The sequence below is a fragment of the Corvus kubaryi genome, unplaced genomic scaffold (assembly GCF_017639235.1).
Source record: "Corvus kubaryi isolate FWS band 111438036 unplaced genomic scaffold, C.kubaryi_AGA036_p1.0 split1-65, whole genome shotgun sequence".
Lineage (NCBI taxonomy): Eukaryota > Metazoa > Chordata > Aves > Passeriformes > Corvidae > Corvus > Corvus kubaryi.
The window spans coordinates 3,387,714-3,404,056 of NW_024582080.1; the positions used below are offsets into that span (position 1 = coordinate 3,387,714).

A 16,343-nucleotide genomic window follows, 5' to 3' on the forward strand; every position below is an offset into this window, starting at 1 on the left:
GTCTCCTAAGTGGCCTTCCCCTGAAGCAATTAATTTACCTTTGTTGGTTTGCTAAGAAACATTGCTACCTTTCCAAAACATCAAATTCATGTATTGGTGAACTAACACATACCTGAAAACATTTATTAGTAGAGTAGTATTTTTATGATTCTTCCACGCACCCTCAGGATATAACCTACAGACCTTGATATCGCTGGAACTATTACGGGTGTTGGAGGAGTTTTTCCTGTGTGAAGTCTGAGGACAGGGCCAAAATATTTTTTCTGCTGTAAGTACGTCAAGCTCCAATCATCTGCCTAAACCATTCCATAATCAGGTAATTGCCTCATTTACCAATGGAAATAAAAATATAAAGACTAACAGATGAAGAAACAAACACTGGAATTTGGGGACACACCCAAACATCATCGTATTGCCTGCAGCAACCATCTGAATTTCACATACCTTTTTCCTACTGCCTATACCTCCCACAGAGCATGAAACCAACTCAGAATCTTCTACATGCTCTATTTTTAAAATGAATTAGATTATTTTTATATAACAGGCCTGGGAAATGGGATCAGTAACAAATTCTCAACAAACTGATGAAACACAGGCAGACAGATAAATGGGAAGGCTTGGCAGTAGCATTTAAATATACCACACACAAGGTTTTTCACAAGGAGACCAAGCTTGAAGGAGCTTACAGTCAGTGATTCACACACATCAGATAAAAAATGAGGGCTACAAACAGAAATGGTATGAGAAGTTCAGCAACATTTTAGAAATCAGGCTAGGTAAAGATACAGTATGTAGCCATTTCTGCCTGATCCAACTTTTGATTTTTGCACTTTTACTATTCAGTGACAATGCTAGTTATGTTGAGTGTGCTTAACCAATGGAAACAATTTCTTACAGGCTTTTCTGCCCACATACAAACAGAACATATTTAGCTTACCAAGGCTGTAGAAGAAAAGTATGCAAGAGATCCCCTTTACCAGAGCTACTGTTGAGGATAGGAGTTGGCAGAGAAGACAGAGCAGAAGTGAAAATAGAGCAATAGCCAGACTTGTCAGACCACAAAAGCAGAGTTCTAACAAAAGAAAATATGCTCTGCTGTACATTAAAACTTCTTGAATTCTGTCTCTTGGACTTTTGATCCCATTTGTGTGAGAGAGAAAAGAGTGTCCTGACAGTGAAGTGAGATAGTAACTGCGTTAATCTTTCGAGCATTTACACGTTCAAAATAAGAATCAATGGCATTAAAGCCCAATGGGCTACAGTGGTTACAGTGTTCAGTATCTCTTGGGTCTCTAAAGACTATGAGCAAAATGGCAAAGTCTCAGTATGAGGAGATTCAGAGGAAGGAAGATGATTGAAGAAGCCTTAGGAAAACTGAATGCACCAAGACATTCTACTCAACTTGATTATCCAAATCTTAAAACATACAAAGCACTCACTAGGTCACTCCTACAACCATATCCAACAATGAACAAATGATTAATTTAGAATGGTTTGCTAGGCATTCATTACATTTCTAAGCAGTGTATAACAAATGCAAGATCTACAGTACAAAGACCAATGCCATAAAAATACAATATGCTATTGTATGGAGAGAGAAAGCAGTTCAATGTAGTCTTTAGTGAACTATCATAAACCAATAATGCATTAGGCTCTGGGATGCAATACCAGTTCACATAAGAACACCACTTCATTAAACTCATTCTAAATTTAACAGAAGGTATAATGTTTTCTACAGTTCATGTAATCTTGTGCCTCCTGCTTGTCAGCTATTTTGTGTGCATTGAGTATAAAACTGAATGTTTTCTCTATTTCAACAGTCTCCTTGAAATATTACTGCAATTCACATACAAGTGTAATAATGCATGTGTAAGCAACCCATTTAAACACATGCAGCAGTGAAGGCCGAAGAGCTTTGTGCTCCACCAGCTGCATCCCCTACTGTAACAGAGCCATCTGAAATAGATGCGACAAAGTATGATCTGGAGGTCATGTTCTGGCCTCCTCACCTATCAAAGGAGCCTAGATCATAAGGTAGGACTATATATCTAGTTATTAAATAAAGATGAGATTAATCCAACATCTGTAGTTCACACACACATATATATACACACAGACTTATAAAATGGGACACACACACATAATAAACTGGAAGGAACAAATAATGCTAAGAGAGCAAGTAATAAATGTGCCTGGTTACCCTATAGAATGTCCTACTGCAAGGTATGACGTTAATTTATTTCTGTGATAGACAGCAAACAGGCACTTTCCCATATCTTTAAGGCTATCATCATAAATTGAACATTTTTCACTCTGTTGAACTGGTGATAATAAGAAGCTATTAGTAAAGAAAACTGGGAGTATAATATGTATCATAAGCTGGCTGTCATCCACTCTTTCCCTTGATTAGTTGCCAACCTGGCCACCTGCCACAGACTGGGGAAAGGGGAGGGGTCATATAGAGAGATTTTACTTAATGAGAGGACAAAAGAAGTTAAAAGCTACACAGAAGTGCCAGAGGCATCAGACTCACAAGCAATGTAAAACATAAAAGGGAGAAAGTAATCAGAGATGGATGTACAGAGAAAAAAGAACTAGTTCGCTATTTTAGCCATCTCCAGAGAGTGGTGATGGATAGTTGGCCAAACCATGACTCCAGTCCATAACATAACAGTGCGCATGCTCTGCTTGTAGTGCTCAGATTGTAATTAAAATTGGACAAATAGAGTAGCAGATGTTGACAACCAAGATCAATCAACCACCCATTCAGTTTAAGGTCTGGCAAAGAGAGAACGGCACATCTGACTGCCTGCCTTGGAGACCAATGGAAATAAGGAGATTCCAACTAGCCTTGTGAGATAAGGATGTTCCTCTGATAAACTCTGTTACTAATAAAATAATTATTTATCATAAGCTGTAAATTTGGCTCAGTACACATACTGAGAGTTAGTTCAAACTGTCTGCCTGCTAGGAGCCAATGCAAAGCGTATATTTATAATGTAACATTGCAGCATTGACTTTTCAGGCTATTGATAGAAAATATTAATATGTACTTTGCTACTCCGAGGTAGCTGGACAAGTGTTAGTGGCTACCAATTTCCAGAACACAGTCTAAGGATTTTCAAAATTTAATTAAGTGTAAGAAAAGTGACAGCAAGTGTTTTAAGAAATATCCAGAAGACTAAATAATTAATCTGTTTTGTTTGACCTCTAACATTGCCTTTGTGCATTAGGATACCATCATCCAGTTTACTTGTCTGTAAAATATTCCCAGATAGTGCTACCCTCTATCACGTGGCTGGTATGAGTGATTCTGTTGAGCAGGTGTAAAGATAATGGTCAGCAAACCTCTGAGATAAACCTGAGTCCTTTGCTTTCCCAGCCTTGATGTAAAAATGTCAAGAAGAAGTTTGAGCAGCTTCTTGCCCGTCTAATGCGAACGAAGTGGAACAAATGTATTTAATGTACTTCCTGCTGTGATCAGCATGAGGCTTCAACAATTCCACTAAGGCAGGATGACTGTTTGTCAGCCTGGATGTAAGGCTGTGTGCTCTCATGGCAACACTAAATACAGTAGCATGGAATTAAAATCACATGGGGAGACAGCCTCTTACAAAAAATGTGCAGCAAACAAAATAATTGTATTTTCCCCTTAGGTGCAAACTTCCAGCTCTCCATTCACCACACCTCTTCTCTTCAGATTTCCAAATGTGATTACAAACCAAGAGTTTTAAATTTGCCCACAACAAAAAAACCCAAGTAACTAAAAAAGAATCTAAATTAGGGCAGCAGTCAAAATATTGGGATTACGAAAAAGCAGAGCTTTGACTCAAACCTTGTTAAAGCATTTTGTATCAGACTTGTTGCACACAACACAGCAACACTGTTAGTGATGGAACCAAATTACAGGCTCTTCATTCCCAGATGAATACTAACAAAAGACTTAGATCTCATTTTTTCTCTCTCTCTATGAAAAGATTTCAGAGTCACCACTTCAGTTGGAAAAACAGAAGGCACTTCCAGGCTGATCTAGCTTAGTTACTAAGTGCCTGAGGATTAAGGCATTTCCATGGAAGACTAGGGTCTGAGTGTTTTCATGAGTCTTAAACTAAATTCCAGGATTCCTCTCTCCAAGGGGAATGAAAAGTGCACATTAACCTCACCTTCCTTTTCCTAGGTGAATAATATTTATCTATTATATACAGTGCCGCCTTCAAATGAGCTTTATGCTGAGCTCTGTGCTCTCTATGCAGGACAGATATGTCCTGAACCAACCAACTGACCTCAAATTCTTCAGGCCTTTCTCTTCATCCTCGAAATCCCTAAGATGCATAAAGTAGTTCACGCCATCAGTTCTGGCTAGATTTGGTAACTTAAGTTCACATCAGTATGGAAAATGCTTGAGTTTCTAAATACCTATTTAGAATACATATACTCTTCAGCATTTTTTTTTTAGATTTCAAACAGATTATTTCAGATTTTTCTGTAGAAACCATAATTGTTTTATGAAGCAGGATAGCTATATATCCATTTGTTGTTTTATGGCATTTCATAGTATATATGGTTTTAAAACAAAATTGGAAAAAAAGTCCTTCCTTCATGCTCAGTAGTGCTTACAACTTTGTATTGACTGGCAAATTAAATTTCTGAAGTAGGGTTTATATCTACTTTCATAAATCAGTGTATTCAGATGCACCAGGTACCCCTGGTGATTGACCTCAAGAGTTTAGATACTTGTCCTAGGATGGGATGTTTCCTGGGAGTACACCTCTCTTTTCATTAACCATAGAAGAATCCTGGTGTAGCCTCTTTGAATCAGATGTCTAAAGTTATAGAGGCTAATACCAAGTGAGATTAGTGCCACCCCAGAAGTGGATGATTTGCATAGGTCTTTCCCCAGCATGCTTTTCTTCCATGGTTTGCCATTAGTAACTATCACATCTGACTCAAACAAATCATGTTTTTACTTTTTTAGTGCCTTAACTGTAGTGGCATGTGTAACTTCGAATACAAGATTTTCATGTGAAGCTTATTCTGCTGCTTACTTCATTAACCTAATCCTTTTCTTCTTTTCTATCTAACTTCAGTACCTATCAGGAAAAGTACCTTTCAAATTAGGAAATGTCCCAATAGCAGCACCAATTTGAAAATCACCATTCACAAGATATAAATATATACCAGTGCATGTTCTGCACACTACAATTTTTTTCCCAGATTTTGCTTTGGCAGCAAAATCTGTATAATCCCCAATTAAACTTTTCAGTTGCCTGGAATTTAGTGAATACACTGTAGCTCACTAGAAAGTTGAGCATGCCTCTTACTTTTTTTTATTGTCATGATTATACAGCAACTATGACATTTTAGTTAGACCCTAAGGGCATTCTCTAGAAATAAAAGAGTTAGATGGTAGGTACTGAAGGTGAGTGTTTCCTAATAAACTTGCATTGAATGCCAGAGGAGATAAGGTGATGTTGCTAGTGCTGACTTGAGTTCCATAGGAAAGGTCTCACGTAGTATTATTAAACTTTGACCTTTGCTCTTTCTATTGTTTGACCTGAAGAAGTCAAAGCATAATGTTAATCCAGTCACAGTACTTGGAGACATCACTTAATGACATACTGTGACATTTGTCCAAAGAAACTCTGTTAAGTAGAAGATGAATTTAAACAAACAATGAAAAAAACATATCAGTTGATGTGAAGTAGAGAATAAAGTGGACCAGAGAATTTAGCATTATAGCATTACTACAGCTGATAGGCTATTATTTATCTGTGCTAAAGCTTCTACCAACCTCTTATCTTAGACATTTTATTAATTAAATTTTACTGTTAAAAGCTAAAGAATATTCTTTTTCTTTCACATACCACACTGTTTGAACTTACTAAAATTAATTTTGTACACTGCAAACAACAATGACCAATGCTGCTTAAAATCCTTTGCTTATTTATGCAGAATTTCAATCATGACTGCCAGGGTGCTAAATTGTTCACACGTTACATAAACATGTGCATGTATATATTTATTCGTATGTGTGTGTGAATGCATAAATAAACATGCAAGGTGTAACTTACAATTTATCTACTCGGTAGTCTGTACTCTGCTTTTTATAGAACAGACAGTGCAACAGATCTCAGATGAAACAAAACACGTAAGACTTTTCTGTTGCCATGCTTTATATTTTTACGCAGACTAAAAAGAATGTGGTAGGAAATTTTACTGGTAAGTGAATTGTTGGTAAGTTTTTGCATGTTCTGGAATTCGTTGTGGGAGTTCTTCCACTGATACAGAAAGCTAAAAAGGAGTTCTGTTACATCATTTCAAATACCCATATGCAACATTTTGGATGTAGAAAGACAAGTGAATGTTTGCAAAATTATTCTAAATCTATCCTTTAAAGACCTCTTATCTTTCAATATCCCAAATATTGTTTACTCCTACCAACATAGATTATTTCAGCTGCTACATAATGAAAATATTCTAATTTCCCAAACACTTCCCCAGCTTTTTACTAAATCCCATAAGATTAGTCTTCGTTAAAAATAATTTGTGTATAAAAGTTCATAGCACTGAGGCAATTTGTGCTCATAAATGCAGAAACTTAAAACTGAACAGTGGTACACAAACGAAATTACTTCTTCTGCTTTCTAATGGCAGTGTTAAAGGAGATTTCTCACTAACTTCCCTAATATTTTGTGTAAGTTTCATAAAATACTAAGTTTTATACTGTGTTGTGACTGGGAGTCACTGAGATCCCCATTGAAGTTAGATGGTCTAATTTCAGCTCATCTCTGATATTAACTAATAATGTCTTGGAGAATCATTCTCTCCATCCCAAACTCTTCATATATATTTTAAGCAGTCAGAACACCTTCAAAATTTGGGTAATCAGCTTCTTAGTGAATATATATTTTTAATAGCTACTCTCCAAATATTCTGTACTCTGCTACGTACAAACTTTGAAGTTCATGAATTCACCAAAATTATTCATACAAATCAAACTGTTGTAGAAGCCCCTAAATGAATAAATTTGTATTTGCTATAATAGCAAAGTCAGATAAAGATTTCTATTCTGGCTTGCATTCAATATATGTTCTCTTACCTTACATGACATGTTTTTTCAACCTGTTGTAGTCATTAACACTATATGATTACCCAAATGCTCCACAGAGAAAACAAAGTCACCTCTGTCACAGGATTACAGGTGAGAAGTTTCAGGCAGTCTGAGTATTTATGAGGCAATTAGATAGGTGTGGACTTCCTGCCTTTAAGAGCTGCCTTTTGTATCCTTACCTAGAGAGAAATCACTGTGCTGATAATAATGGTCTGTTTTGGCATCAGACTTTCAAAGAATACTGTACCATGTAATTCCTCCCATTAGTCTTTCGGAAATATGACAGTGTCACAATAGATGGTTTATGGCCTCACAGAGAAGACTAAAATAGCTTATCAGTAGTCCTATCACAGAATTTACAGTTGAGATGTCAGTTCCTAACTCCATGCATAAATGAGGGCAATTGTACCAGGAAGCTTTTATGCTACTTCTCCTAGAAAAAGAACTGTCACACCAATGCTGAAGCATTAAAGGAGAGGCTTGAGGCAGCAATAATACATGTAGTTTTGAAAGCAGTTGGTGATACAGTGTGCTGATTCTACTCAGCCTTAGTCACACATCTTTTTCTAATCACCACCAGACATGTCCCTTTCAAAGCAGTATCTCAGAGCTATTAACCAGTTGAACAAATGCCATAATTCTGTCAGCGTTTCCTTACTGAGACTATTTTGAAAGCAACATTACAGTCATTTGAATATTTACTTTATTAAAAAGACATAGGAAGCATACATGGGCACATCTAGGCAGAAATTTAAATGCAGCATCAAATCAAGGCCTTGCCTCTTAGGAGCTGCTAGATGGCTGCTGTTCCATGAGGGCTTCCAATGGGGCCCTCTGCAGCATGATTGAGTGGGCCCAAAGGCTTTGTGGACACCGCCTCAGAATCACAGAAACAAGGCTGCCCATGCAAGGCGACATCTTGGATTATGTCTGTTAATGTGACAGAAGGGAAAGTTGCAGCTCCTTGCTCTGAATCACTGCTCATGTGATTTCCTCAAACAACAAAATAGCAATACTAACCACTTTCAAAAACCTACATAGCCTTCCAATAGTATTTTCTAATCTCAAGATGGAAGTAGCATGTGTTTTAACCACCAGGAAGGAAAACAAACCCCATTTTCTACATGTGGGTTTGAATGTGACGTTATTTGTAGTTTCTGCCCTGAACTGGGAATATCATTTCAATTATATGATACCTTACCATCATCCTTGTCAGGCACAATGGTAATGCGAGTGCTTGGGAATTCTGCACCAATTCTTCCACCCATGGGCATGCTCAGAAACACATCAAAGGTCTCAGCCTCTTCATACAAGGAATCATCTATGATGACGATCCGACACATTTTTTCACGTTCGTCTTTGTCAAAACGTAGAACGCTGTTGTGATCCTCTGGCCTGGATATGTAGTCAGAGTAGGAAAGTACAGAGGTTGGGGCAGTGCCAGATGCTGTTCCTGTGCCAAAAAAGAAAAACAGCCACTATACATACCATGGTTATAAGGATCTCCTCACAGAGGCGGATTTTATTTTCATTGTCTTTTAATTTCTATTTACTTTTTGGTGATAAGATGGGCTGTGGACAAGGTCAGAGGTCCATGGACACGCTTCTGAGATCCATGGACAAGCTACTTCTGTATATGATACAATGGAAGAGTGTGGTTCTTCAAATAATTTGCACCTTTTCAGTCAGAAGGAATACTGTCTACCACAAGAGACAGACTGACAAAATAGCCCCTGTGAGGATTACCAGTTAACTCCCTTAGTATATTTTACCCGTATGGAAGATACCAGTGAAAGAACAGACGGAATTTCATGAGAACAAACTATTTGGATTCCAGATCACTTTACATAAAGTATTGCTTCAGCCCTCCAGATGAAAAATAACAATAAAACCACAGGTGTAGAAACCCCATGCCCTGCACACATATAATTAGTAAGAGACTGAAAGGCAGATGAAGGAGAAGTATGGCAATTAAGCAATATTATTTTGTATAATTTTTTTCAAGATACAAACAAGTGAAGGATAGCCTGGGCAATCACTGCAGTGCTTTCAGTTCTCATCACTTTCAGATATATGGGGCTGCATATAAAGAACACAGATCCTCTTCACCTCTCCATGATGATTTTTAAACTGTTCAGTAATACTCTTAGACAGATTGCAGAGATTTATACATTTCCAGTTGAGACTGAAGATACTTAGATGAAAAGGTAATTAACAGAGTTATAAACAATTTTATTATAAAATAGATGGAATAAGTATTTTAAAATTTCTGTCTCTTTTCTACTCTTGCTATTTTTTTATTCTATAGTAGATTCTACTACCTTGTTGTGTGTAGCAGATGACCATCAGTTCCTGACTCACATCTCCACTTCTTCTGACTGGTATAAATAACTCACCAACATCTTCTTCAATACTATAGGTGGACTGAGGAATAAAGACTGTTGATTCTGAAAAGAAAAGAAGCTCATAAAGTCACCTGTACACTAGCTAAGAGCATTTTTGAATATTCTAAAGTGCAACAAGTAACTTGCATTTATTGGCAATGCCACTAAATTTTAAGTAAAACCTGGAGGGTGAGAGAAGTAGAGTTTCTTAGTATTTCAGAAATGGAAAAGAAAATCAGATCATTAGGTCTGTATTCAGAAGTCCTTATTAAGTCGTCTCTAACGTGACTGATTTGTTTATCTAGGGTTAATGGTGCAAGACAGTGTTTGGAGAATTTGTTCACAAAGTCTATCTTTTTATTATTTCCATGGTTATTTAATTATTAACTACAGAAGTATCAATAGCATAGCTCACACACAGGTTGTGGTTCACCAAGGCCATTCTTTAACTTACTGCATCAAGATAACCATGAAAATCATTTGGCACTGAGGAGCAAGGCTGAGCTCTTGACATCTTCCTCTGACTTGAACATTTGATTTGAGCTGGTTACACTCCTGTTTTACTCAAAGAAGACCCAGCCAATACAGCCAGTGAAGTCTGAGGAGCAATCTCACACTAAAATGTATCATACCAAGGAATATCAGACCATTTTTCTGGGAAAAAAACTGACCAAGATATATTCTGAACTCTTTCATTATTTTATACTCATACAATCAGATTGATGGGTTTTATGCTGTTACTGGGATTCAGGATCAATTTTGTTCTTGTTCTCTCAAAAACTCAAGAACAAAAGGTGGCTATGCACAGAATTATAAACCACCTTTACAGTTTCATTAGTGTGACTGCAACCTAAACAGAATATAATTCTGTGTAATATCAAATTAAGTGGTATCAGCTGACTGCACAAAGCAAATTTTTCATCACTTCACAGTACTTGGGCAAACAGTGTTCTGAAAACTGTCAGGTGGCTTCTTTGAAAACATGTTCCAGGTTTTATTTCTCCAACTACTACTAGCATGACTTAAGGTCAAAAGCCTGCCTTAAAAATGCTGTAATTCAGGTTTGATAAGATCTAGACTACTCACTATTCTGGCAAGACAAAAATTCAATGTGAAAAATATCAGATCCCTACTTTTTCATTTTAAAGTAAAGCAAAAGGCAGCCCTAAAAAAAACCCCCAACATTTCTTTCCTTCTATTTCTCCCTTTAGAATTTAGTTGGCAAAATGAGAAACTCTAACGTTCCAAAACATGCAGGAATCTGATTTATTCGGTTTCCTCTCTCTTTCTTTCTCATAATTATTCAACTACAAGTAAAATGGCACTATAAAAGTTTAACAGACCTTATGAACAACATAAAAGCTTGGAGGAGAATGAGCTACACCATCACAGCTAGTATAAAAAAACCACATCCCCATGCAATCTATATTTGGAATAAAACATTAACTAATGTCCCATACACCAAGAGGCTGGTACAGCCTTCTGAACAAGCTCACTATTTTGATCCTAGAACGACACCATTCAAATCAATGAATTTTTCACTGGAAGCAGAATAAAATTTTTGATGGTTCCTATTCAGTGAGCTTGGTAAACCCTCAGCTTCAAAACACTGTTAGGAAACACAGTCCTCCCCCTCAAAGTTCTCTCTCTAGTTTTCCTGTAGATATCCTTTGATTTGCAGCCGTGCATTTGATTTTCTCCTATGCAATGTCACTTTATGTATAATTACTATGAATTCTCTGGGATTGTAAAAATTTTATCTTAGTGTAAGAAATATAAAATACTGTTGTTGGCAAAAAGAAGACTTTGCTAATTACCTTGAATTCTGCTATCTTACTGATCATAGAAAAGATAAAGGAATTAACACATTTTCAAGTTATTTCTGTGTCTCATACATGCTGCTTTTAAAGTTAAGCACTATTTTTCTTAGTGACTAAATATGGATGTGAGATAAGCTCTGGTTTAACTTGTATTTGTAACTAGGAACTAAGACACCTCTGAGAATTTCCATGCTCAACACTCTTCAAAAGTTCGTTAGGGAAGACTATATAATTCAAGCTGTTACGGTCATCCAGGACTTAAAAGATTTCTTAAGGACAGTTCTGTGTGACCACAGCCCATGGGTTCAAGTGTCTGGATGCAGCTGAAAAGATACAAAGCAACCAGAGCATGCTCTAGCTCCTCTTTTTAAAATCTTTTTAAAATCAGTTTATTTCTTTGTTTATATTCACCCATAATTTTATATGCTCTTGACACAGCGTGAACTACACTTGGTCTAATGACCATTACACTTACTGAGCTTCTCAGCTTGATATTAAGGCCTGACTGATGCAAATAGTTTGCTCCAAGACCCAAACTTGTTGGGAGCAAGCAGCCTAGATTTTCCTGTACCATCCTCTCCCACATGAATTTTCATGGCAGAGTAAATCAAGTCAGCCTCCAGCCAACTCTGCAGCTACGTCCTGTTTGCAAACACATAACATGTTATGCCTAAAATGAAAACAAACAACCCCCCTGGAAATAACATATCACAAAAAAATGCAGGTATTTCATAAAAACATGCTACCTGAGTTAGCTATTCATCAAGCACTTAAAATGATAGAGGAAAAATGGCTACCTGATGCCAAAATCTGTCTTCAGAAATATTCTGAGGACAGGTAACCTTTAGTATCCAGTGTTACTCACAGTATTTGTCCTTCAGTTTATCTTTTGATATAGCATATATTGCCAGTACAGTTCTGGAAAGGTTCTCACCATCTCCTGGGTCAATAATTTCCACTGTGGATGCAGCAGGAAATTCCAGAATTGCCATGACTGGCTCAGAAAGAACAATTTGAAAGGACTCAGAATGTTCATGTTCACCATCACTCAAAATCCGTACTCGCCATGTGGCTAAGGTTTGACCAGGATTAAACTGCACTTGCTTCTGGGCTTTTCCTCTGAAGTCTTTATCTTTCTTGGCAGTTCCATCTTTGGTGCTAATACCTGTTAAAATCAGAAATTCAGGTCATTAAAAACATCACTGGTAATATTTCTCCCATTGTGTCATCTTTAAAAAACATGTAGAAAAATATACTTTTCACAGCCTGGGAACATTCAAGCTAAATCAGTTTTATATTGGGTATCACACACAGAGGTGGAAAAACACTACATTCTCCTAAGTTACAATCAAGTTTCCATTTCCCGATAATTCAATTACGGATGTCCAAAAGGGACAACAGACTTTTCTCTCTCCTTTTAGCCCTCTGGGTTATCTTCTTTTCCAGAACATCTAAATAACCTCCTGCTCAAAACCCTAGAAAATACTTATTTTTCTTAGAAAAAATAAAAACACCCCTGGAAAGTTCAGTCTTTAAAGAGAAAGCTAAGGAAAACACAATGACACAAAGGAAAATGTACTGAATAAAAATGAAAGAAGATGCAAAACCTGAACCATTGCTCTCATTGCCATCACTGTAAGCATTTTAAAAAGCTATTACTTCTTATTTCAGTGTTTGCATAATGACAATCATTAAGTTCAGGTGAAGTTGAAGCTGCAAGTCCATGGGATAAAATTCAAACAACTCAATCCACAGAGGTGGCACAGGCCTTCCACCCTCAGATTCAGACTGCTCTAAAACAGGTTTTCACAGGCATTTCACTCACAGTTTAAGGCTGTCTGACAAACCCTCATGGAAATGAGACAGTATTTCAGAACTGTCTCCAACTCATGCATTTGGCCTTCTTTAAATCCCACAGTACCACTGAAGTCTTGAAGTCTTTTCTCAGGTTTTCAGAAAAAAAACTTAAAACTTCTCCCTTCTCTGATTGTTTCTTCCAGCTGCACTATTTAATGTATTGAAACACATCACCTTTCCCTACAGACCTTGCTTTTCTGTCTTTCTGCCTCATCCTAAGTCAAAGCCAATATTTTATATAACCTATAAACCTTCAGCCACTTTGGCACTGCATATGGACCAGAAAGGCCAGTAATCATCTTGACCAGTATCTTTTATGCTCTTTCCAATTCTGCAATTCCATTTGCAGGATTAAGGTAATCAGAGGCAAGTTAATCTGGTTTTGCTGAATTTTCAGTCAGCTCAATTCTGAAACTGACCTTGAATCCATAGGTGGAAGATTTTGTAAACACTCTATCTGAAGCATCAGAAGCCACATCAGTATCTGTAATTCAGTATAGTAATTAATTTAAACCATACATCCTTAACTATGTATTTAATTTATCTCTTCCATTAGTTTTCTTTCTTTAAAAGGAATATATTATCAAAGTTAGTCCACTGTTCAAAACAGTCTTTTCAGTTACATCCTGTTAGTTAAGGTCTATATCCCCTAAATCTCATGCCAAAATAGGTGTCCCAACTGCATCTCACTACCTGAAACTCAGACTTTTAATCAGAAAAAGCTCTAACCAGAAACTTGACAGGCAAATGCTTACATATCTCTGCAAAAACAGCTTTAAATTGAGTGTTTCATCTAAGCAGTATAAGCTCACCATGGGTTTCAATGTGAAATTGCACAAGGATAATGTTCCTTGGTGCAAATGCATCAGAAGATGGGAACAGATCCAGAAGCTAGAAACAGGTGTGAGGTTGCAGAATGTGATAACACAACCTTTTTTTCACTGTTTCACTCCCCAGACACTGCAAACAGTTTTCAACACCTCCTGTATCAGCCTCAGTTGACTGCCAACACTGAGTGAAGAAAACGAGCCTAATGCTTGTAGCTGCTGGTCAGACCAGCTCACAATAGCCTTCCTGGAAAATGATATATGTTTATTATTGTCCTTCTGGTTGCTACAACTGTATTTTTTCAATTCAGGGAAAAGAAGATCAGGGCAGGAACTGTATTCTGTGAAACAAATAAACAGTGGTATCAATCAAATCAAAGAAAGAAGGACGGTGTCTTGCGTTGTTTATTCAAAAATTAATTGCAGAGGACAAAAAAGAACTGCAAAAGGGAAGATTTCTCTATATAACTGAAGAAATCATACGCATAGCATAATAAAAGATACACTCTTCAATAAATAAACATATGCCTTTGAATATAGTTTGCTTAGCATGAAACAACTATAATACGATCCCGTTCTATTGATACATTATATCAACTGGTGGGGCAGTGATTTATAGAAGCAACTGATAAGGTTAGAAGTGAACTTACTTATAAAAGAGGTTTCTCCCAGGTAACCTCTCCGTTTAAGAACAACATCAAGATACTTGGAGTCTTCATTTACTAAGTAATACTCCTTTTCTAAGGAGATCCATGCCCAGTTTAGGCGAAAATGTTGATTCTTCAGCTTATTGCCTCCTGCAAAACAAAGTTATAAAGACATAATTATAACCTTTCTTTTTTGTTAAAGATTACTTTGTCTTTTGAGCTTAATACAATCTTGTATCCTGGGTAAGATGTGTATCTATCTGGACATCACAATCCAAAGGTTTTAAAGATTTAAAACTAAGAAATAACAGGTGAAGAACTCAGCCATAATACATTTGCTGTACATAGGAGCAAATTTTATCTTAGATGCATACAGACATAGCACCCTAATTTTCTTATTTCTCAAGAGAAGAAGATCAAGAATTAATAAGAATGTATTTGGGATGCCTTCTGTGTATCATCCTAATGGAGGTGTTTTTTATTACTCTGGACTCCTCTAAGTTCTATAGCAACAATAAAATAAGCTGTTCAGCTCATTGATGGCAATGTCAGCGACTGTCTTCTGGGAATGCTGGCCTGTGTGAGAGACTGTAGTCTGATTTCCTTCCCACAAGGTGCTGCTACAGAACAAGGTTTGTTCAGGTAACAGTTATCTTAAAGGTGCAAGAAATTTCCTTTAGAAATCAACACTTCTGCACACAAGTCAGTGAATAAAGTAATTCCTCTGAACAGCAGAGAGACATATCTAAGTATTTAAATTAATTCATGGCTTAATTACTAGAGGAAGAGACAAATGAAGGCTGGTTTATCCCTTCCAGTTTCTTCCATTCTTGAAAAATGAGGCAGCCACTCCATATGCTTTCACTCTGCTTCAGAGATAAGCCTCTGTGTTTCTTTATTGACCTGCCTACTAGAAAAATCCAGGAACTGTAGTTGTGCAATCTCACGTGGAGGCAAAGGTACTGTGTAAACGAAAGGAGGGAAATGGTTACTGGAGTATCTCCCTGCACTCCTCACCCTGCTCCTTTCTGCTCTTTTGATCTCTATTGTTACTGACAAAGGGGAAGGCTACAAACACACATATCAAAAACTAATGAGCACCGCAGAGAGCCAGCAGCTATAGTGTTACAGCAGTAACTACAACAGCACTCACATTAGGTAAGCCATATGTTATGTCTTCCCATTAGTTCTGGGGACAAACATAGCAGAATACATCTTGTTCTCTAATCCAGTGAGAAAAGTCATTTATGTGCCATTTTGAACACACTGCCCAATTTGACCGTAATTTAACAGAAGGATAAAAGTTTCTGAGATATAAAAAGAATGGAAATTTACTGTCTATTAGACGAGAGAGAACCTGTTAGTACCACTAGTGAGAAGAAATACTGCTGCATGAGCTTAATAGAAATGACAATGTCAGATATTTGAAACTGCCCAGGTAAAGGAAAATTTTCTAGCAGAGTTTGCATCCTTTTAGACAAAAGTATTCTAACTAGAGGATAGAAAGCAAAAGAAAATCTGGCATAATTTGTTCTTTTATCCAAAGAACTTAAAAGTTAAATGTGCTGTGGGCAAAGGCACACAGTCTACATCTTACATACAGGTATCTTATGAATGAAATTTAGGAAGAAATAAAGCACAAGAAAGACAATACAAAAGATTTGTATTGTCTTCATTTCACCTATTTTTCTTGCTTT

At 36.9% G+C, this 16,343-nt stretch overlaps 1 protein-coding gene across 1 annotated transcript in view; it reads right to left on the reverse strand.

The window, feature by feature from the left end:
* The window catches only part of FREM2 (FRAS1 related extracellular matrix 2), a 123,910-nt gene that overhangs the window by 46,554 nt on the left and 61,013 nt on the right, over positions 1–16,343 (reverse strand). The window contains exons 3-6 of the mRNA XM_042014230.1: positions 14,650–14,796; positions 12,250–12,480; positions 9,433–9,558; positions 8,313–8,564 (exon numbers count right to left, since the gene is read on the reverse strand). Coding sequence (XP_041870164.1) covers positions 8,313–8,564; positions 9,433–9,558; positions 12,250–12,480; positions 14,650–14,796 — 756 coding nt within the window. The remainder of the gene's footprint in view (positions 1–8,312; positions 8,565–9,432; positions 9,559–12,249; positions 12,481–14,649; positions 14,797–16,343) is intronic.